This window comes from Ornithodoros turicata, chromosome 4 (assembly GCF_037126465.1).
Source record: "Ornithodoros turicata isolate Travis chromosome 4, ASM3712646v1, whole genome shotgun sequence".
Lineage (NCBI taxonomy): Eukaryota > Metazoa > Arthropoda > Arachnida > Ixodida > Argasidae > Ornithodoros > Ornithodoros turicata.
The window spans coordinates 23,386,922-23,409,724 of NC_088204.1; the positions used below are offsets into that span (position 1 = coordinate 23,386,922).

Genomic DNA, 22,803 nt, shown 5'->3' on the forward strand with positions numbered 1-22,803 from the left:
CAACGACGCAGACTGCTTGACACGGACACTGCCGAAACCAACCATCTCGTCTCACATCCCGGGGATCAAGGGGCCGAAGAGCCAAACTCCTGCTCCAGTCCTCAAGCAGGCTACTCTGGAGTGGATGGACGCTACATACGGAAACCAAACCGCTGTATATACGGACGGTTCCTCCACTACAGGCGGCTCATCTGCGGCATTTGTAATTCCAGAGGAGTCAATTTCACGTGGGTTCCGCCTATCGCACCGCACCTCGGCCACCTCTGCGGAGTTGTATGCCATCCTGCTATTCCTAAAGTCTATCTTGGATCACCACCCCCGCCTCTGGGTGGTTTACACAGATTCGCGGGCAGCGCTGCAGTGCTTAGACAACATGGGCATCCATGGCTCCTTGGCTCCGGTGGTAGTGAACATCCTGACGACACTCAAGGTTTTAGAGGACAGGGGCCACCGGCTCACCCTCCAATGGGTCCCTAGCCACATTGGAATAAGAGGCAATGAGGTAGCGGATCGGGCACCTGCTGCGGCTCACCATCGCCGCTCAGCAGTCTCCATCATACTTTCGAATGGAGATAGGCGCCCCCTCTTGTCCGCGTTGACGTCGCCTTGGGCTCATCAGGAATGGTGTCATGACATCACCCGGTGGTCGCTTCTGTATGCTGTTGACCCAACGCTTTCATTTGAAATGCCAGGCGGTTTCCCTCGCCTCTTTACGTCTCTAGTGCGTCGTTTACGACTTGGCGTCGCGTTCACCCCTGCACTCCGGTATAGGCTGGGCCACAGCACCACTGCGCTGTGTACAACTTGTGGTTTCCTGGCAACAATCCGACACATTCTCGAAGACTGCAGCCAGTACGTACGCGAGCGAATGGCCTTTAAATCTCAACTTGAAATGCTTGATCAGAGGCCATTCAACATCTGCGAAGTTCTCGGCCCATGGAGTAACCCTGGACACCAGTGCCGTGCACTTGGCGCTCTTCTTTCCTTTCTGAGGGCCACCGGCCTCCTTCACGAACTGTAGGGATTTCCTTCCCTCGTCATCCTTTCATTTGAACCTTTTTGAAATGGGGTAGGGTCCTGCACTCAACGCAGGGAAACATCCCACATCATCATCATCCATTCATCTACGTTGTTGTTTTTGTTGACACGGGCACCACTCCATAGAACAGTCAGCGGCGACGAGATCGACGACAGTTTACTGGGCCTCGTCAATGCGTCCACTATGGCTTCAGAACAGCACAGCTTCTCGGCAAACCCCAACCCCTGAAATAGTTTACGTCGTTCGCCTCCAGTCGAACTAATTCAGGTAGTTTGGATGATCCCCGGAACCAGAAGAAAACTGGCTACTTCTCTGTCTCGAATACCTTGAGTACCTCGAGAGCCCGGCACTGCCGCCGAAACTGCTCTTGCGCCGTCGACACAAGTTCAGGCATCGGGGCGATGGCACATCTACGGAGAGGGCAATGCCACGTATCATCTTTGAAGCGACCACACGGAACAGCAACAACAGGCAACGAGGGGTCGAACGACGGGCTGAAAATCCACATCGCGCCGCGCTGATTAGCGAATGATCCATTGAGTGATCCTTCCAGAAGCATCTTCTCCTTCGCTCGCATCAATCTCAAGGACGGGCCGGCGACCTTGGAGAAGCTTCGGTATTTCCTCCTCTTCACCGACGCGTGTTTTCTACAATGTTCACCGCTGTATATAAAGGCTAGTGAGCTCCCAGTCGGAGCATTCTTTGCCTTGGTTGTATCTGAGAGGTACTCTTGTTCTTGTGTATTAGGCAGCCAAATAGCTGAATGAAGCTTTCGCCGATTATTCGCCGTCTCGCTCGTCTGTTTCCATCCGTGACAATATGATTCAATTAAATATCCCTGCTGGAAATGGTAGGCACGATCTCATTCATTTCTTCTCAAAATTTTAATGAGATTCAATGAGAAATCAGACTGCCAGCTCGTTCAACTAGTGAAAACCGACTCTTTCTCATTGACAGAGAAGCTGCCTTCGCGAAACCCGGCTCCGCCGTGTTGTGTGGCGAAGACCACATCAAAGCAATAATTTAAAAATTGGGGGTTTACGTCGCGAGACAACTGAGATCATGAGCGACGCCACAACGGTCGGTCTGTGGATTGCTTTTGCCCACCTGAGGGTTCTTTAACGTGCGATGAAAGCTCATCACACGGCACACCGTATTTAACGTCCCTCGCGGAAGGCGGCGTGTCTAAGCAACTTGTACCCTGCCACCAAGTTGCTGGCGTCCTCGGCCGGGTTCGAACCCGCGATCTCGGGATCAGAAAGGCCACATCAAAGAAGCAAGGAACCAATTCAACGAAATGGTTTAGTGGGCGTCAATGAGAAATGTTGATTTCCAATTGATGTAATGATATCCGACGTGTTGTGTATTACAGACTGCTCCAATAGAAAGAATGAGGAACTGGCCTAATGTGTATAGATGAAGAGGTGTTTTCCAATTGATATATGGGATCCAACATGTTGCATTACCGCCACTACAATAATTAAGAAGTCAATTTCTAATGGAACAAGCGTAATGGCGACCAATGGTACCTCATCACTCTCAAATTAAGTAATAATATAAATTAGAACACTGTGCGTTCGTGTTGAGGATGAACTAATTCTAACCAATTCAAACAAATGAAATTCAAGGACACGAACCGTATCGAAAATATTGCAAGTGAAATTTGAATGGAATTTTGAAATTAAAATTTATTCCGAAGAAACCGACTGAGGAGGCGCACAGATGGTCGGCCGCGATATCCCCTCCAAGAGGGCGCGTCGTACTAAGTTTCCCTGCCGCGCCACATATTGGCTCGTGCGAGTTGAAAATAGTTCGCGTTATTTCAAATGTTTGTAAACATATTATCCTCAAAGGTACATGCGCCATGGTACCTTGGTATTACACCCCTTACTGTAACCTATTTTTAATGTAGTCCGCACACGAATGGATGGATGGATTCAGTGGATGTATATGGACGCGTTCTCAGGAAGCGCCGTGACCAGGGACCGCCAGCAACGGTCAACGGATTTAGTGATGGGCAACTCAGTTCAGTTTGATGAACTCGTTCATGCAGTTCAGCTAACTTAAGTGAACTGTTAAAGGGACCGAAAAGTGAAAAATAACCCCTATATTTTTGCCCACTGTCGTGCACAACATCGTTGTTTGATAAGACACAGAAAGCATTACTTCTCAATTCGGCATATTTTTTACGTATAAATATTTTGAAGATTGCCGGAACATGGACAGTGCTGCCAGCGAACGGCGAAAAAGAGCAACTTGGGTTTCAGGTCCAGGGCTCCCAGGGATTGGTCAACCCTTACCACGTGAGAGCTAATTTTGTAGAGAACGAAGCTGGCGCACATTATCTTACACATAAACACTATTTTAAAAATGACGCTCACTTCCATAGATTTTACTTTAATAAAGCATTCAGCTACTTCGCCGCTACGAGCTACGATCCGCCGCGCCATCTGCAAGGTCGTCTGTGTTATCGCGTTTATTGTTTACGTCGTGGGCGGTCGTGTTGGTCGCGCGAAGAGAAGTGAATGACATGTTCGTGGTTGTTTTGTCAATTATTCGTGAGACCTACATATGAGTGGTGTGGTTTTGGTGTTCGGGGATGCAAAAATCATGTTCGTTCACCATCGGCGGCAGGCGTTTCTACCACAAGATTCAACAGGAGAGTGCGCGAAAACGAATGTGGTTCAAAGCATTCGGTTATTAGATGTAGCAGTCGTGTGGTATGTGCTGAGCTCATTTTGCTGCCGATGACTACGAAGATGCCGTAGAAGGCGAATTGCGAAGACGTCCGAAGCACACTGATGCTCAGTACCCAGTGATTTTGCTTCACCGAGGTGACGAGTTCAACACAACGTCTTAGGTATGTACAGGCGTCACACACGTATAAGTTATAATATAGCGACGACGTATTCCATTTAACTCATGTTATCCTACTTGTCCCGTACTCAACTTTGTCAACATCAACAAATTTAATTTTAGGGGCCTTCCAGTGTTGAAGTGGCGCAAGACTGATTCGTATGTGTGATCCAGGCACTCAAGTTGACATGACAGAAATAAGTGAAAGCAGGTATGCAAAGTCCACAGATGGAAGCACTAGATTTGTTACGTGTTGCAGACTTTGTGACATTTTTTTGTTTTTTGAGTCTTTGGACAGGTGCAGAACATTAGTATGACGTCAACAAGAGGAGAAGAAACCGATGAGAACTACTAGCTTGTTTGAAGGGTACGAGAATAGTTCCTGTTGAGATGGAGTTATGACTTTATGACTAAGGAACACTAATTAATTTTCTAGAGATGCATCCTCTACACTTGAATACCCAGTGCAACAGCAATCGTTCATAGTCTTTAAAGCCGCAACTACTGGAATTGTTCAATGTGTGTCAGAGCTGCAGTGAGCCATGCAAGGTTACCACTCATATTGGTCCCAAAATTCGCAGAGTTCCAATATCTTGGACGCAACTGTCATTTCTCTTTATTGCTCTTCCGATCCTACCTTCTCAGAAATGAATATGGTTCACCATACACTGCATGGGCACTGCCTTTCTCTGCTCATGCTTTCGGTTTCTTATTCTGTTGAATAAATCTTCACTTGAGTTTGCAGCCATTACGCTGTCTACTGTGTTTGCCCCTCATCTATATTGATGTGCTCTAACGGTATAGCACATCAACATCCCAACAACCTTCCAAACAACCTTGCCTGGTCCTACTTTTGGGTGGAAACTACACGATGTGGTAACATCCACATATATAAAGTTTTAATCGATGGAGATTTGCTGTTTTTGTACAACCTTCATTGTACATTTGTTTTGTCTCACTTAGCATGCCTGAAGAAATGTTCTGATCTTCATCAAGATGACATGTCATTGTTTGATCTGCAGCATCATTTTTCCTGTAATATTTTCACCAACAGAGAATACAAAAGTGAACAAATGGTAAAATATAACTAGCTTGTTAAATTCAAAAGGGAAAGACGAAACTGTTTATACTTCTCTTGTTTATTTTGTTGTAGGTTTTACAACTGTACGTTCAAGTACGTCAAAGCATCAGAGGGCAGGAAGTCCTACTCTATTTCCTAAATCCCTGGACAATAAAAAAGAAAGATGTAGTTTGAATTGGGACAAAACATTGCTTCTGCTCTTATATTATATTTCAATTAAATGTTACGATGTATTTGTAGTGTACACTGAAGCCAGTTTCAATTTGCAGGGCTCTCAAAAGGACTTTACAAAAGTACATCTCAATAACAGTAACAGAGAACTTATGCAATAAATTATTTAGCCATTTTGGAGTACTATGCACACCAATGGTGCATTGTTAACTTTGAACCCAGATCAAGGGTTAATAATAGTTGAAGTCAGCCCTCAAGTCCTTCTTTACAAATGTTAGTGGGCGACGTGATAATGAATCAGTTACAAGTACTCTGTTTAGCAAAACAGTTAATTAAGTGTTAAATCCCAATCTTGGTTCAATTATTAGTTGACATTTGGAAACGTGATCACTAAGAAGTATACTAAAAGGTTATGAACACAATTCAGCTGAATGACACTGATGAAAATTCTCTTACTTACTCCTCACATATACAAGTGAGACATGAGTATAACCTACAAATACATCTATGCCCGCAGGTTACTTAACCCTCCAGGTACAAACTAGTAGTTATAATATGCTGTGACAGCAAAGAAAAAGCAATGAGAAAAACTAGCAACAAACAAGTAATGAAAATGTGTTGACAACATTTCTACAGGTCAGGGGAGTGATGGGAAAGCATCCCTAATAGCATGCATGACGCCGATCGAGATCCAGTGGAGTATTTTCTATTGTATTTTCACGGAGCACCCCATATCCTTGTGAATCGCCAACGGGTGGTAAAACGGAATTTCCTGCAGAAATAAGGGTTTTCCGTCCAGTTTGCCGTTCAACTAGCGCGTAAAGACCACATGGCGCTGCCGTGTTCGTTGCCATGCTCTTCGGTTTCTCGGATGTATGTAAAAGACACTGGCAGTACTTCGGTGTCAAGGCACAGTATTTCAAAATATTCGTTAGTTCTGATGCAATCGTCTGTCTGCTTTTCACACGCATTCTCTACCTCTCGGCAGCAAAAACCGTAGTATCCACCGTAGTATCCGTCGGTTTGCATTTCACACACGAACACCTGCACGACGAAAAAACAGCGCTTGTTTCGGCTTACATAAGTGCTTCTCCCTGATACATGGAAATTTCACAAAGCAGTCCATGTTCACGGCACGGTGAGCTACTCCTGAGGACGAATGTGACTCCGATTAATCTCTGGACGAGGGATCTTCTGCTGCGAAGAACACACTTTCCAGCACGCTAACGCACGAACAACAGTTCTGTGTGAGTGTCAGTTCTCGAATGCGGAATTCCAGCGCACTTATGTCCAAGAGGCTCGACATTCTCGACGCAGAAAGCGGTCACAAATGCCCACTGCCATTTTCGTTTTCGCCGGATTAGCGCCCGGAAGTGCGCGTATTACGTGCGTCTTCGACAGATGGCGCGGGGTCATGTCATTGTTGACAGACTGCTCGGTTTCCTACTAGGTCCCTGGACATGCGATTATGGAAAATTCGATTACAGAAAAACTACAGCGATTTCAGCGGAGTTCTTTGACATTTGAACTTTTGAAGGTTCAAGCTTTTCGCTGAACATAAAGTTTCGATAGGTTTATATTCACTTTTCGGTCCCTTTAAAAAAGTCGTTCATTCCTTCACCTCTTCGTGACGTCATACCAGCACGTGACTGATGCCCATGCATGATACTTGAGACACTGGAGGCATGGTTGGAGCTAAGCAATCCTAGCAATTTCAGCTTCCGCGGTCGCACAACACGGTACACTCTTAACAAACGAGAGAAAACTGAAGCATATACCGCAACTTTAATATCCATTAATGACAGTAGCAGACACGAGAGCACAAAGAGCACGGTAAGTCTGCTGAAATCCTTCACGCAGGCAGGTACAGGAACGACTTCCTCTATATTTATTTAAGAACATTGCCGATAACTGCGTACATCAACGTAGGACTTCCCGAGGAAGTTACGTGGGAAACAGCAAAAAACACAACCGCGGATTCTTCGGAATAACAGAGTCAGCGTAACATTTGAGAACAGCCTCATAAATCCTTCCAAGTCGTACATAACAATCGCACGCTTGGTGCTTGAGGCACAGGAGAAGAACACGATAGATAGCGCTTCAATAACCTACCAGTTACGGTCGAAAAACGCGGCAATACAAGCGACGCAGCACCTGAAATAAGATTCCCGGTAAAGTAGAACGCCAAACTGACGTGCAACGCATGTCAGGGTAATTCCAGGTGATTCCTAGCGCCAGCGAATGCAAGTTGCCCTCGAGCGTATCACAAGGACGAACACTAGCTGATGAAGCGAGCCCGAGAAGCAGAAGAAGGAAGCGTGCCGGAGAACGCGTCAGAACTCCTAAACTCCTACCAAGCAAGCAAGCAAGCAAGAACGTACTGACTGGTCGAGAGAACTCATTCATTCGGAGACAAAGCAGTTCAGACCAGTTCAGAGTTCACTTTCGTCCCCAATCCGCTCATGTACACTGCGCGCTCGGCGACACGGCCAGGCAGGGAGAAGGGAGAGGCAACTGGACTGTTACGCTTTAGACTGAAGAAAGTAGATGTTCCCGCCTCCCTCCGGACGGTGTAACGCGAAAAAGGAAAACCCTGGAACTAGCGACGCTTCGAATCGCTTCGAACTCCGATTCGAAGTGAATTGTGAACGAATACTTTAGTCGTTGGTGAACGAGTTCATTCAATCCAAGCCGGTTCATTCACGAATGACACATCACGATTAATCAGTCTTTCACGAAATGTTGGAGCGTTAGGATGTGCGCGATCGCTCGCAAGCAGTCAGCGTCATTCGTGCTTGATTTCGAGGATTTTATCCGTGTCTAAGGTCAGTAGTCGATTTGTCAAGCGTTCCCGTTTTTCAAAGCCGCTTTGCATGGTTTTATCCCAGTTCGCAGGCACTACGGCCGTTGATGGGAAGATCGTGCAGAAAGTGTGCTGCCACCCGCTCTCTGTGCAACGGTATGAAATATATTTTGATGCTCACTTACTTTGACATGCTGCTGTTCCAGCACCTTTTGCATTATCTTTCGAAATGTTGTTACTTGAAGGTTACCCTCGTACGACGCGGCTGGCATAGGGGTGCCGGCATTTGACAACAGGTGGTCAAAACGAAATCTCAACGAAGCTGCATGGCCTTAACTTTCACGCAAGAAAGGCAAGCTGGAGGGCCATTGGAATTATCCTTCGAAACACAGAAGAGCGGCATGCAAGTTTTCTCTTTTTTTTCGTCGGCACTGTTCGGACATGGAGATACTCTATGAACTTACTCGTTGTGCATTTATGTTGTGTGTGTTGATGATGGGCAGAATGCATTCACAACATGTAAGTCTTATTAAGGTTTCTGTTCTTGGTGTTTACTATGTCTTGCTAGCGATTTTCAACCGCTTGGTGAATATTCGCTCTTATAAAAAAAACATCACAAAAAACATCACAAATAGCATTACAACTTTCACCGTTGTCTGTGCACTTGCAACATTTTCACATCTACTGTATTTTTATATGTGTAAGAATAAATGTTCACGCAGGAATGGTATTTTGTGTAATTCATTTTTACAGCGAGTACATGATTTCTCGTGCAACAGAATAGTCACTGCACATTGAAAAAGTGCGTCGGCAATGAGAATTTCGATGTGACTTTAATGGGGGGGGGGGGGGGGGGAGTGTCGAGGTAGCTTGCCGTTGTTGGCCGACTTTAATGGGAAAATCATTGCTGCTGTACATTTGGCCAATGGGAAACTAAGCGGGCCTCCAATGGGGGTGCGCGGTTCCACTTCGTTCACATTGACATTTACAATGATTTCTCATTGAAACCCACTAAATTCTTCTTGTTTTCAGTATGATATTTGTCCAAAATTGTCGATTCGGAATGATAAATTTTGGTCACTTTCAATGAGAATTGTGAATGTGATATCCACTTAAACCGAATGAGATTTCTGGTCTATTTTCAGTTGGACTGGAAGCAGGGATGGTTTTGTTAATATATGTGACTCCCACAAAACTGTCGGATCAGCTGTCAGAAACTGAAGATGCCACGCCAGCGTGTAAAGACGATCGAGCATGAGGAGCTAGATGGACGTCCTTGACCGCTGGACATCTTGTGTCGGCAGTTTCAAAGTTCTCCGAATTCCCTGACGGAATGGAGCATCTGTTGCAAGAGAGAACTTTAGAATTGCGCGACTGCACTGCGGAAGTTCGGTTTTCGATGCACCTATACAGAACGTTCCAAACCAAAAGCTCCAAAGCTCCAAGCAATTCTTCACTGCAGAGTGTGTGTAAGTGATATAAATTTAGACATCTCACGCATCTGTTCTCTGAGACAGGAAGCAGGACTCTCAAATTCGCGAAAGCTCGAAAGACAAGCAATGTACAGCGTCTTTGTCATATGCCCTAGGAAGGGAATGGACACTGCATTTTTAACTGAGCTATTTGGACTTCGGTTCTGGAGAGCTTTTATAGTTTTCTCTGTTTGCACTTCAAACGCTGCGCGCATTGCCCGTAATGGGAAGTCCGGGAAAACAAACAAACAAAAACAACCAAAGCATGAAAGATGAAATAAAATGTGTGGCGACATAAGTTGACAAAGAGGGAGAAAAGAAAAGAATGCTGATTTCTACTAAACATATATTTTTTTTTGCATATTTTATTTATCCATACAACCATTATACAAACAAAAGAAAAAGTGCTAGACCGCTGGGACGAACCCGTGAGGGGGTCTCTATAACATGATACATCGCAACATTGTGTATTGTAAGGCACCACACGAACGTAACTAACACAGAAGTGGCTCAACTTCTGAACATAAAACATACATAATTTTATAAATACATGTACTACAGATACATCCCGAGATCAAGAAGTTACCCGTCAAAAAGAACTCGTTACAAGTTAAGTTACCGTGTGAAAAATGTAACTAGGTTAATGACGAAGTTCTTCACTCTGAAATGTAACTCGCATTCACGGAGTTACTGAAACAAAAAAAGAACGAGTTACTTCAAAGTTACTTTGGATACAAAATAGCAGTACGCAGGTGCCGCCCGCGTGAACAGTTGGGTTCGACTTTGGGTTTCTTACGGAGGAGTGCAACACGCTGAACACAATGGATCAGCTTCATTTCAATGGCAGCGGTTCTTACTTCTTGAATAGAATACTATCATTGACTGAATTTCACGGTGTTACTTCCGCAGCTCCCTCGTCTGGCAATAAGTTCACGCACTGAATAATTTTTATTGATTGAAAGCTGCTTTACTTTCGTGTGGCATACTTCGCTGCAAATTCATTGTTTCACTGCTACATATCTCTGCTCTATGACTCTGTGTGAGACGACGCACATTTCTGCGCCAATATGACAATGTCACTCAAGGAGAAAAAGAAAACTAAAGCGAAGCACCAATAATCTAATCAACTAAAAGAGACACATTTACTGATTCAACATTTTGTGTACAAATGGGGTGTGATGCATGCACCTAGATGCAACCCAGACGCCATGTTATGGGCTAAATGAGGCATGCCCTACCACAATTATCTAAACAATGTGCCTGTTTAATTTAAGTCGCAGCTGCATTTCCATGATGGTGTCGCTAAGCGTTTTCGGATGAGCACATCTCCCGCGGCACTGAACATGCGCTCAACTGACGGGCTAGAAGGCAGTCCTGTATTGTACTTCACAAACATTCGTGCTATCGCAGGAAAAGTAATGACCGCGGAGAGAGGTGCATCCCGAGGTAGCGACAAAAAGCTTTCCAGTTCCTGAGCTCTAGCTCCCCCAAAATTCGTTTCATCCAGGACGGAGAAAAAATCGTCGCTTTCGTCCGCTTGGCTTGCAGTCGGTTCACTTCTTGTCCATTGCCCTACTTCGTGCTTCATCTGCTCGTAGAGGGCAGCTTGTTCACGGACAGACAGCCATGTAAGGTTAGTTTCAAATGTTGCCATCAAAGCAGTGGCAATAATGAGGTCTTTTCGTGCCATGAGTGAGCCGAACCTGTGACAGAAATTTAGAATTCGATCTCAGTCAAACGATTGTGAAGAATCAGTGCGTCCTACGGACGCATTTGTCCTTTACTGTGCTTTTACTCCAGCAGGTAGCGCATCAACTAGAGGACGGCAAAAGCGTAGTTCTGTCTCTTGCGTGCTTTCGAGTTTCTCTAGGACAACGGCAAGTGTCGGTAGCAGTGTCCCCATAAAAACGTTGTTATCCCCTTGGATGATGTCCAAGGCATTCGCCGCTGGCCTCATCTCCTGTGAACAAATAAACGTGTTTGTGTCTTTATTTTCATATATGTTACACAGCCACGTCATCCTGGCTTGTGGGCAATACCACCACATGGTCGACGTTTCGACATATATATATATATATATATATATATATATATACATATATTTGAGTCCCAAGGCCGAAAGGCCGAAACAGCTGTCCAATGCTGGTGTGGCGACGTTTGGGACTTAAACATATGTTCAACGTGCAGCCAAAGAGCGTATGCTATTTTTCTTCATTTAATACTTTACTGGCTTCGCACTGGGCTTTCAGAGGTGAGTCACTCACCCTGACGGGAGGACATCACGTTCCACGTGACCTTCCGACGCCACTCGCTCAAACGTCGCCCACCTGCGCATTGCTGATGAAGGCCCAAAAGGCCGAAACAGCTGTCCAATGTTGGTGTGGCGACGTTTGGGACTCAAACATATTTCAACGTGCAGCCAAAGAGCGTATGCTATGTTTCTTCATTTAATATATATAGTTATGTTTTATTTACGTTATACTCGAAATTAATGGTTGAACATTATGGCGTCATCTACGTCTCGTCAGTGTGCTTTAGTTATGACTTGACTCACTTCCGCATATTCCCGAATTAATTCTTTGTCTTCGTGCTGAAAGCGTTGCAGCTGCTGCCGGTCGCAAACACCGTTGATGTCCTTTCCTTCAGAAAAGATGTCTGCTATAGGCACTGAAGTGCGTTAAAAAAATTCCATCTCGTGATTCATGGGACAATGAGGTAACCGCCACATGCTTCTTGAATAGCCGGATTAAAAGCGCTAAAAACAGACAAGGACAACACACACGGAAGGCATGTCTTCCGTGTGCGTTGTCCTCGTCTGTTTTTAGCGCTTTTAATCCGGCATGCAGTACCAACAGGCCCAATTCCACATTCTGAGTTCTTGAATAGCTTTTGCTGCGATATTGGAGTGATTCTGCTTATTCCATAAAGCTTTGCAGCGGGAAACCGCCCTTCTGAAGATTTTCTGGTATGCTGGAATATTTTCGGCCTTGCTTGCATCTGTTGTGGCTACAAGGTTCATTGTATGAGCAGAGCAACGATGATGCGGGGGCAGGGACAGCGCTTCATCGTGGTCATCCTCAGGGGTACGTGCAGCAGAGGGGCAAGTTCAACGCTCTCACCCTCCAGGTCATCGTCATCTTCTGGAGGCTTTCCGAGAGAACAGCTCTTCTGAGAACAGCACACAAAAAAATCTTGTGTTGTAATGATCCCCGCTGTAATTCTGGGGTCCACTCTGAAAGTCCTACGCTAACCTCCAGTTGTACCGAATGTGAAGGCGTGAACCGTACCTGAATGCCTTCACAAAGTTCAGAAGAGATACCTTGTCCCGTATCGTGAAGTCATCGAGCACAGCGCACATAACGTATCACCCGGCCTTTTATGCGCTTGCAAGCCAATGCGGCAGTACGCCTCCCCAAAGTGGTGTCCCGTCAAATTCGTGACTAAGCCATATGCAGGGTGTCGTAGAGAAAATAGGCCACGGGTTAAAATAAAGACGGAGTGCTCTATGCGAATGAAACCAGCTGTACATTGCTCACAGTTTTGTGAACGATCCAAAAATAATTTTTTCATCGGACCTAATCAATTAATTAGCGATAATTATTTTTCTTACTCTTTAATTATTGGTTCTAGTGCCATGGTGCCAATTAGTTGGTGCCAATCAAATTCAAATTTCAGGAATAGATGAAGCCACTTCCATGCCAGAAACTCATGTATGTTACACGGCCTTATACTTTCATCATCCCTGATTCCATTTTCGTTTTTGGAACTGCAAACTGACGAGGGGACTGAAATCTCGGGGCTGTACGTGACCAATTTTAATGTGTATCAACAAACAACTGACGTATATTACAGAGCCTTACACCTGCAACTGAAAGTTATAGGCTATGCCTCTCAAGTAGTCCATGATGTCACGATTTTCATAGTCCTCGGCGATCCTTCTCACACGTAGAGCCGTGTCACGGTAGACTTTCTTGCTGGGCGGCGGCCGAGCGCCACTCAGATGTTGCTCCACACTCACCTCGGTGAGGCACTGCTCCTTCTTCAAGCATTTTATGAATTCCCATATGTTAGGGTGAGAGCACCCGACGAGGTTGGCGAAAGCTGAGTGCCATCCTTCCACGGAGTTGTTTGTGCGCGGAATGTCATTCACCACAGATTCGTAGCAGTTCCACGAGGAATGAGGGAAAAGTGGCGCCTTCCTCTACGGTCGGTGCTGCGAATCCACGTGTCCTCAAAATAATTTATGAGCTCCACAAGATCAGGCTCGTTCTGAACGTAGAAGTCCGACTCCAGGACAGCCTCGAACGACGAGTCTACGTCGACCACGGGCACGTATGCTAGCGCACCAAGGTAGCGGATGTGTAGGGCGAAACTCGGGTCCCGAGCGTATCTCTTTTGAAGGCCGGTTCGTTGAATGCACCGCCATATACATTGCGAGAAATGAAAGAAACACCCCCGAAGCGTCGTGCTTGGGAACGCTTCCTGCAGAGAATTCCTTGCACTTCTTTCAAAGTCAGTCATCACAGATCTGGGGCGCAATGATGGTTGCAGTGAGTTCAAGGCAGAAAACGCCATTTGGTATGATGCCGTGTTGCGCTTCTCCATCAGGATATATGCAGAAGGGATCACTTCACTGTGCCGTACACCGTGCACGGTGTACAGCTGCTCAAATAGCAAGGGCACGGTCTTGAAAGTCCCATCGCAGTACCAGTGCTCACACTCACTCGGTATAGCTGCAGATAGCGCTGCGTGGAAAATATAAGAACCCGATGACCGTCAACCATGTTGTCGTGCAGCAGGAAGAGTTGTCCCGCTTCTGTCGTCGCGAAGGTGCCGTCAATCGTTAGGCCGCGCAGGGAATTCGAAAGTGGTGGCAAGGTGGAAGCCCTTGCTCTCCTCCGCTGAACTGTCCTTTTCATCAGAGAGAGGCACGGGAGGAGCCCTACAACAGCTTGTGGCGTGCTGCAGACCGCTTCAGATATGACAGCCTGAGTTGAAATTTGGGACCAGATGCTTAATTCCTTAACAGCATTGAGAGTCTTCCTGAAAAGTAAATGGCAATACATGATCTCAACTGACCTCAGGCCCCTCGCTGTTATTTTCATATTTCATAGCTTCGTTTCGCTATCAACCAGTCATTGTTAGCTATCAGCCGGTCATGCTCGATTGACTCTGAACAACTGAAGACGCCAGTTGTATGATGGTATTAAAAAATTATCTCTGCAGCATATACAACAACTGGGGGTCGCTAAATCCTGTCATTTGATATCAGCGGAATTCCAACAGTGTAGATGTGGCAAGCTTACCTGACTTCAGCCGCAGCGGCATCCAGAACGTGACTGTGGGCCGTCTCGGAAATAACTACACTATTCACCGTCTTTGCCTTTCCTGGGCATTTCCTTTTCTCCGAGAGTATGCACCTCCAGTGTTGGCGGTCTCCAAAGAGCTTGTCTTTTCTGTACAAGGAGCCGTTGTGCGACAGAAGTGGACGATTCTTGTTGCTAAGGATAAATGTCGCCATGGCTTGTGCAGCTAAAACTCACATCGGAATGACCGAATATTGTCACGGATCCAATGCATCACTCCTTTTTAACCCTGTACTACGGCCCTGCCCAATGAGATCAACCCCACAGAATGACGTAGTGACCTTCTTTGAACTTCTTTGGAACGACAGCAAAAATTGTCTTTAGTGACCGGTTTCAAATCTGGGGTCGCTACCAGTGGAGTGCAGCTGTAGCTTCCACAGTTTCGCCACGAAAACCACCGCCCCCCTTGACCACGTGATCATCCGTAACGAATCACGACAAAATAGCCGGAAAACGGCGCCAAAAAGCGCGCGCTGGCTGATCGAACTGCGCATGTGCGCTGCGTGCCCTCTCCACACCCTCTCACTCATCTCCTCCCCCCCCCCCTGTTCCGAGCGCTTCGCCAGGTCATCTGCTAATATTATCGGGAAGCAGAAAATGAAAATCCAGAAGACGAAGGAATTCACATGTACAAATTTATTGACACGGTAAACATATACACAAGAAGCAACATTTGAATGCAAGTAAATCTACACGATTATTACAGAATACTGCAGAATAAACAGAGAATAAATAGCGCCGAGCAACAGAAAGCGTGACTATCATATTATACAATCCTTAAGGGAACCTATTCGGTTTGGAGAAAGTAGATATTATTATGCATATCTATAGCACGTGATGAGTCGCAGAAGCTATCCGCTTCATCCCAGCACAACTGTCGAATTTTCTGGTGACAGGGGCCACATGCTCGCGGATCGCAGGGCCACGAACAGCTGTCGGTGTCTGAATGAAAAAACAAAAAACAAGGGAACCTGTTAATGATATGGTAAACCGGAGCACAGGCAACGTTAATTGGCTGAATACGCTCTATAAGACATGCCAGCGTTACGCGTCTAATGTCGACTAATGCCAAAATTGGAGGAGCCCTGCGTACGCGATGCACGCTGTTTTCCTTTTCGTGCACACCAGTGTATTAAGCATCAGACACATTCAAACAGCGGAACAAAACGCAAGAAGCAACGCCACGCAGAATCATCAACCAGATCATGACTGTTAACCGGCAGAAAGTGATGTAATATGGGGCAAGGTGCACACAGTTAGGCGACAGTATTAAACGTCTGATCACTGACATGCATCATACGTTTGTCTGCTTACCTTTCATTCAGGCGTTCATCCATGGCTCGAAGATCTTCGAAATCCACGAAACGAAATCACCGCCTGCTCACATAGGCAGACGCGAGCTACACAACGGTCAGACGGGTCGGCGCCTCGGAGAAACGAACGCGGGCGAATCCACCGGTTAAATGAGCCTCAGCCAATCATGATCGAGAAGGGTCACGTGGGAGACCGGAGCCAATGGAAAGTAAATAGCCGGAATTTGGCGGGAAATGCCAGTGGCGACACTATTTGCGCGGCGGCGAAACCGGCTTACTGTGCCTCCTCTGTCGCTACCCCACAAGTGATTACAACCTCCTGGTCATGACATGTCCTAGTTAGAGGTTGGAATGTGCTTTGCTACGTGCTGGGGAAGATGCTCTGACGAAAGGTGAGAACAGAGGACCAAGTGCAGCTACCCTTTACTGTTGAAAATTTTTCATTTCTTCTTCTTCTTTTTTTTTTTTTTTCTTTTTGGCGTGGAAGCTCCTCGCGCGGTGATTTGGACCGGAGCTCTTAACGAAGAGGTCGCAGATTCGCGGAAGCCGAAGTTCGCGACCTTGGAGGGCACGCCAAAAATAATTCCGGAAGAAAAACGCCTGTCTTCAGCTCCCGACGGGCAGCACATCGCCCAGCAAGGAGGTAATTACATGCTAATAATAATTCGGGAATTTACATAATCCCACCGAGAGAAGTTTGCCAAGGAGGCACTATCCTCACAGGCTGCATGACGGAGAACAGAGAGGTAATTTATGGCCCAGGATGCACTAGAAGAAGTAAAAAAAAAAAAAAACACAAGAAAAAAACTCAGATGTCCGAGCTGTCCATATACTGCCGCGTGTCACGATTCTGACGTGTCGCGATATTCACGTATCGCGATTTTGACGTGTCGCGATATTGAGGTATCGCGATATTGACTTGTCGCGATGTTGACGTGTCGCGATTTTTGACTCGCGGTTTTGACTTAGAATGACACTATGAAACCGACGTACGTCCTATGATCAAAAGATTCTGCTTTTGTTTTCACTGTGGGCAAAAACATATGGAAAGCCCAAGGACACTGCGAAGAACGTTAGTCCTATGGTGCACTGCGGTGCAACTGCTCCACGATCTTACCTGTGAAACGATGTCCAGCAGTCAGCTGTCATAGCCACATGTACATTTTGCTAAAATGCTGTGGAGTTTGTCACGCATATCATTGTACGACGCACTCATCCGTTTCACGAACGTGTGAGTTGTCAAAGGTTTGAGATTTGGCCTTGCGGCCACCAGCCGGGCTTTCGTTTCTGTGCGATCCCGAACTGAGAAAGGCTGGAGTGTCGCAACAACAAAATTGTGAATCAGTAGCTCCCACTGCGTTTGCGAAAGAACAGATCCACAGGCCGTAAACTGGGATACCTTTGCTTGTTTGGGCAATTGTTCTTGCGAATGTGACTCGGAACCTCTCTTAGTTACTGCCTGGGGTTTGCAGTCCTGGAGATCGCTTACGTGTGACGAATGCATTGCCTGCACCATGTTACAACACACTGTCTCAGTTTATGCGATCAACCAAGTGGTAACCTTATAATGCGAGAGCTAGCGCTGACCAACATGGCGAAAAACAAAACCTCGGCTTTATATGCTTCCTTTGGTTTGCGTTTGACGTCCTTGATGCCTTGATATACTTTGTAATAATTTGATATATTTTATAATAATCAGTTAATCAAACTCGTCCAACAATGGGGGAAATCAAATGAATCGGCGGTACAGTGCCAGATCGCAAATGTGACCGGAACAAGCGCACTAATTATCGGCCGATCTCCATTCTCCTACACTTTTCCAAGGTCACTGAGAAAATAATCTACAAAAGGCTAATCTTTTACCTTGAACACAACACATTTTTTCACCAAAACAGTATTGATTTAGGTAACACAAATCCACAGAACTTGCACTACTCGTGCAGAAAGAATTAACCTTGCACAATTTTGAAGCAAAGAATATCACTCTGGGGGTCTACGTTGATTTCTCCAAAGCGTTTGACACTATTAATCATACTCTTCTAGCCAAATTAAACCACTACGGGGTACGCGGTTCCACCCTTCTTCTCTTTCAGTCCTACTTAGCTCATCGCTACAAGTATTAATAAGGCTTTCGCTTCGGAGCCTCTCTGCATTAGAGCGGGGGTTCCTCAGGGCCGTATTCTCGGACCTCTTTTGTTCCTCATCTGCATAAAAGATATATGACATCACTGCACTCCAACCAAACATTGTTCTTTATGCGAATGATTTGTCACTCCTACTTACTGGAAATATCTATCACGAAGCGCTTCATGAGGCAGGCTCTGTTCTTGGAAATGTCACTGTCTGGTCTCACCATAACCAGTTGTCCGTAAATGCTGAGAAAATCGTCGCCACCTTGTTTCTTCCACGCGGGCACTATGTCACCTCAACTATGGATTTTTACGTGGGAGGGTCAAAAATACGATTCGCTGAATGCATAAAAATTCCTTGCGTCACTTTCGACAATAAGCTGCTTTGGTACCACGTCTCTGAAATAGCGCCCAAATATATTGCCCAGCTGGTGCAAGCTTATGCTTTCCCAGACACTAATCCACTCACGTTTAAGTTATTGCACTCTTGTCTGGGGACCTGCCACCAAAACTGCCCTCCATCGTCTATTGTTACTACAAAAAAGAGCCCTCAGGTTCATCGAGGGGATTCTATATGATGCCACGACTGAAACTCTGTTTCGCAAGCACGGTATTCTTCCCGCTTTTCAGCACTACCCCTCTCGTCTAGCCTTATCATATAAACAGTCTTTAAAAACCGTAAATGACCTATTCATCCTCGCCAATGTTTGACAGAATACCAAACTTTATTCCTTTCGCAGCAGGTACAGATTCATTGAGCCTTTCTCTCGAACTAAATATGGAACCCAAAGGCTACAGTTTTCAGTACCCAGTCTTCTAAACACTTTGCACCGAAATGGCGTTCACATACACACAATATCCTTTCGTGATTTAAGAAGGGACATTCAAAGAAAACGAGATAACGTTTTTATGAAAAACCCTAGATAAATCGTGCACAACCTGTTGTTTCCGCGATGGCGCTCACATTTTAACGATAAATGACTGGAAAAACATGCAGAGCAGCACGAGCAACAAGCGTTGTAAAACAGAAGCTTTACAGAGGATCACGTTGTGGCCAGGAAGTAATGGCGGTGTTCACCCGTGTTTCTCTTTTGCATGTTGAAGTCCCTGAGTTCGTGAAAGACTGGGAGCACGCCGTGCATGACGTTATTATCTTGTTGCGTTTTCACGTGGAAACAATCGCTCCGTGCGGGTCAGCCTTAACACGAAAATTACATCGAACCCCATCGAAGCAACACATGAAGATATGGTCCTCCGCATGTAACGGCAACGGGGGGAATTTCCAACCTCACCAAGAGAGACGCCCGGTCGTCAGCCATGCATGGAAGTTTCAGTTGCACGTGACACTCTGGTGCAATCGACAAGTGGGTCACGAATGTAGTCGCTTGCAAGCTCACCTTTATGCATCCATCGTCCGGCACCTCCATCTGCAACACCACTGGCATTTTCATGTTTAGAGCTGTGGACATCGTACCAACCGATTTGCCCTTGCCCACATTTCTCACGTAGAAATGTGTCCCTCCTGGCGACATATGATATTCCATGTATTTTCCGGTTTCATTTCCTGAGTCTCTGTCGTCCGCGCGAAAGCGGAATTTGGCCCTGCGGAGAATCATGTTCGTAGACTCTAACGCCGACAAGATAATGAGACTCGTGACGTTGTGTGGTTATAACAGCGGTAACCTAGAACAGCCCACAGAAGCGACATAAAGTACGGCATTTTCTTGTCATATAATTGCGGCGCGGCACGTTTTCCACGAACAAGAAAAAAGTCAGCGGTGATCATGGAATAATTCCCGAGAAGAAAGTAACGACGAGAATAGGCGGCATTCAAGATAACAACGGCAAAACGCCAAATATATGCAGTGTAAGGGAAGAAAGAGTTCGACACGTTCTCTAAAAATCTTAGAGCCTGTCTTCCTTGTTCTTTCTCTGCTCTCTCTGCATGATTCCCTTTATCTGTTTTACTGTTTCAAATATGTACAAGCTCCAGTGTGCCCTAGTCCTCTTACATGTGAGACACCCTTTGTTCTTCTCGAATCGGATGTCGGGGGTTCCAGGCGCGAAGAAAGAACACCAAACCTTAAGAGAAGAACAGATGGCCGAAATAATCGACTGTCTTATGCCCCGCAGCACGTACCGCATGTCGCCACACAAATAGGCTGACACGTGTTTCATGTAAATGTACTCCTTTGTAAATGTCTTTTGAATCAATAAACATCACCCTAAGCCTAACAATATGCTGGTAAGCACCATCCCCAGTTGGGGTTAGGTGTGCTAGTGAACTGCATAGCTCGCTGCAGTCTGCGTCTTGCAACCGTCTTGCATAACCAGCTTCGCGTTGTCAGGAGTATGGAATGACCACGTTTATCCAGAAACACACAACTGTCTTAAACACGATTTAATTAGCAATTAGAGTTAATCAGGACCCCCCACAGTAATCAGCACCCTCCAGCTCAATAAACCATAAAAAGCCCATGGACGTCCACATCTGGTCCAGACGTCCTCGTCCAATTTAAACATCCTTAGGACAACCATAGGTAGTGTCACGAAGGCTGTCAATTGCATGACATCCTGAGGATTGTGTTTTGACGTTCTGCTCTGGACGTAATGTGGTTTTAGGGTGGGGGTGAGTGTCACTTCAGTGGAATTAGATATGCATGATACCAGGCACATGCCCGCTACAAGATTTTTCAGTTTAAATGGACAAAAATTATTGCGTACAGTTCGCTATTTTTGCTTCTTCGGCCGCGATGGCTGCATTGGCTGCATGCCAACACGAACTCCCGCGTCCTTGCCTGTTCACCGTGCCACCAGCCAGCGCTGTCTTTCGTGCATGCGCAGCTTTGTTCGGTTCGCTTTCGCTGTAACGGACGTTTCTCATCGCCGCGAGTGGTACACATGATCTCGAGCGTGTTATTGTTCCGCTAAGTCTTCGCTATTGGGTTTTTGCGCTAAGTCTGCAGCTATTTGAGGGTTTGTACTGTCGTTCCCAGTTTATGCTGTCGTTCTCGCAACCCGTCTGAGAAGGAGCCCGTAGGAGGAAATGTTTCTGCCAACCCCAGCAGACCAGTCAGGCTCGTTTGGAATGTCAAATGAGGACGCAGCCCTGTATCTGAAGCCCAAATCGCTCTTCGCCATCAGGATTTTTGCCATGTCAGGTGTGTAATCAATATAACTGTGAAATAATATGTTCGGCTATGCCATGCATTGTCATTATAGATTTCACTCGATTTGCAGGCAATCTGAACAACGACACGGAGATGGAACGCAAGATAAACCCGTGAGCGACTTTGTGCAGACGGTGTGTATATGTCTTGATACCTACTTCACGTGGCTATGCTGTCATCGTGTTTTCTGAAAAGATATTTCTTGCAGAATAGGCGTATATGGCGCAACGTGCACCAGGAAGAAAGACACAAGCATTGTGTTCAGTGTGGCGGAGACCCCTGCACGTCATTACAAGATTTGAAAATACTTTGAGAAGGCAAGTTGGGCCTGAAGTGAGAATCTATGTGCTTTTTTTTTTTTTTCATTGTTGTTCATCCTCCAATCATTGCGAATTTTGTGCCCGCGTGAGACGAGCGCCTCAGGTGTGTTGATGATGAATGGGAAATGAATGAATTTCAGGGGTACGTACTCGTGAGTGGTGAATAAAGTGATTTCTTGCTGCTATCTACTGTTTCGCGTGGGTTTTTGCGGGTTCTCATCGCCCCCAGACATGAGCGGCGTACTTCGCAGAACGTTTCAGAAAGCATGTAGACAGCGACGGGAAAGGGCGGTGAATAGCTTGCCGTTGCTGGCCGCATAGCAGCATTTTCAAGATTGCCATAACCAGCATCAATGCAGCCCTCATGTTAGCATCAGCATCAGAGTGGCTCTAGTCTTAACATCAGAGTGAACAGCTCTGTTAACATTAGTATCAGAGCAGCTCCACGTGTTAACATGAGCATCAAGACAGTGTCCCCAATCACATCAAACCTGATATCACTCGTCAATAGGGAACACACCCATAAACGTGTGTTACCACGGCAGTTCCTCTGCTACTCTGGTTACATGCTATGTAGTACAATGTGGCTTAACCTTGATCTCTACATAACCTGTATATTTTCGTCTCAATTCTGCTAAAAATGCTTATAAACCCAGCATATGTATAAGCTCTTGCTGCAGTGATACTATTGTAGTTGAGAGTATTTTTATGTAAAGCTGTCTTACACAGTCAGTTCACCAGTAAACGTTGAAGCTGAACCACATATTTGCATCATAATATACACCTAGCATAACATAAAAAATGCCCCAACAAGGTACCAGATTATGTCTCTGCAAAACATCCCAGTGACATGATATGGATGCTTGTTTTAACATCCATGGGATGTCCACTCAGACATCATTGGGAGGATTGTGGACGTCCAGAGGTGTCCACATATCCTGGCAAGGATGCCTTGCAGTCATCCTAGGGATATTTATGGTTTACTGGGAGGGAGTCACCACACTAATTGGGGAGCATCTAACTCGTGTCCATACCAGCTGTGTGTTTCCGGATAATCGTAGTCATAAAAAAGAAAAAATAGAT

At 45.8% G+C, this 22,803-nt stretch overlaps 1 protein-coding gene across 3 annotated transcripts in view; it reads right to left on the bottom strand.

The window, feature by feature from the left end:
* LOC135391325 (uncharacterized) overlaps positions 1-22,803 on the bottom strand; it is a 686,593-nt gene that overhangs the window by 604,765 nt on the left and 59,025 nt on the right. For 2 of the 3 annotated variants that reach the window (XM_064621564.1, XM_064621561.1), the window contains exon 3: positions 19,628-19,832. In XM_064621564.1, coding sequence (XP_064477634.1) covers positions 19,628-19,832 — 205 coding nt within the window. Of the gene's footprint in view, positions 1-9,622; positions 11,126-11,206; positions 11,383-19,627; positions 19,833-22,803 lie in introns of those variants that run through there. The other variant, XM_064621560.1, reaches the window with a different exon arrangement.